This window comes from Diaphorina citri, unplaced genomic scaffold (assembly GCF_000475195.1).
Source record: "Diaphorina citri unplaced genomic scaffold, Diaci psyllid genome assembly version 1.1 scaffold23594, whole genome shotgun sequence".
NCBI classification, from domain to species: Eukaryota; Metazoa; Arthropoda; class Insecta; order Hemiptera; family Psyllidae; genus Diaphorina; species Diaphorina citri.
The window spans coordinates 1-811 of NW_007400937.1; the positions used below are offsets into that span (position 1 = coordinate 1).

The 811-nt window shown below is 41.1% G+C and overlaps 1 protein-coding gene across 1 annotated transcript; it reads right to left on the minus strand.

Moving 5' to 3' along the window:
- Positions 1-14: 14 nt before the first annotated feature.
- LOC103523452 (V-type proton ATPase subunit F-like) lies at positions 15-811 on the minus strand. Its single transcript, XM_008488492.2, has 2 exons — positions 737-811; positions 15-475 (listed from the first exon to the last, which is right to left on the minus strand). Exon 2 carries the CDS (start codon positions 386-388, stop codon positions 98-100), a length of 291 nt encoding a protein of 96 aa, XP_008486714.2. The 5' UTR covers positions 389-475; positions 737-811; the 3' UTR covers positions 15-97.

The window sequence follows — 811 nt, forward strand, 5'->3', positions numbered from 1 at the left end:
ACTAGCAGAGATTTCGACCCATATACCAAATTTGCTAGCTCTTTCTCTCGACTTTTGGGCTATCTTTCTCTCTCGACTCTTGGGTTAGCTCTCTCTCTCAACTTTTACCCACCTGATTTGACCGCTCTCTGATGTCCAGGGTATGTCGAATTCTGTCCGCCACCAGTCGAGTTATCAGGACAATTCCAACGTCCGTCCGTCTGACGAGCGTTCGAAACGCGTCCTCTATTTCATCCGCTGGCGTTTCCTTGTCGACGACAAACACGTTGGAGGTGACCGTTTGCAGGGGAGGGGTGATAGTTTGGTGACCAATACCACCCAGTAAGAACCCCACCACGGAGTCTTCGTCTCCTATGAGACCGACCAGTTGGAGAACTTCTTCTGCCATGATTGATTGGAGACCAAAATTTTCCGATTCTTTTAATACTTGATTGGAGACCAAAATTTTCTGATTCTTTTAATGCTTGGTTGTCTACTGAAATTTTCCGATTTCTTTTATTAAATGAGGTTTTTTTTTGGAGATTTCGTGTTCCTTTTTTGGATGTTTCAAGGTTTTTCGGAGGTTACTTTTTACTGTTCTTCTGTGACCACCTACTATTCTACGGTACTTTTACGAACACCTATTTTATTCATCAGAACCTCCTCTGGAATTTTTTCTATCCCTTTTAAGAGAATTGAAAGCTTTTGAGATTTTTTAGTTTTGAATTGGCTCGAAAAACTGAAAGGAGGTACTTACGCTTCAAATGTTGTAAATTTATTTCAAGGGGTGATTCAGAAATTTACCCGTAGTTGACCAAATTTTTGGACTAAA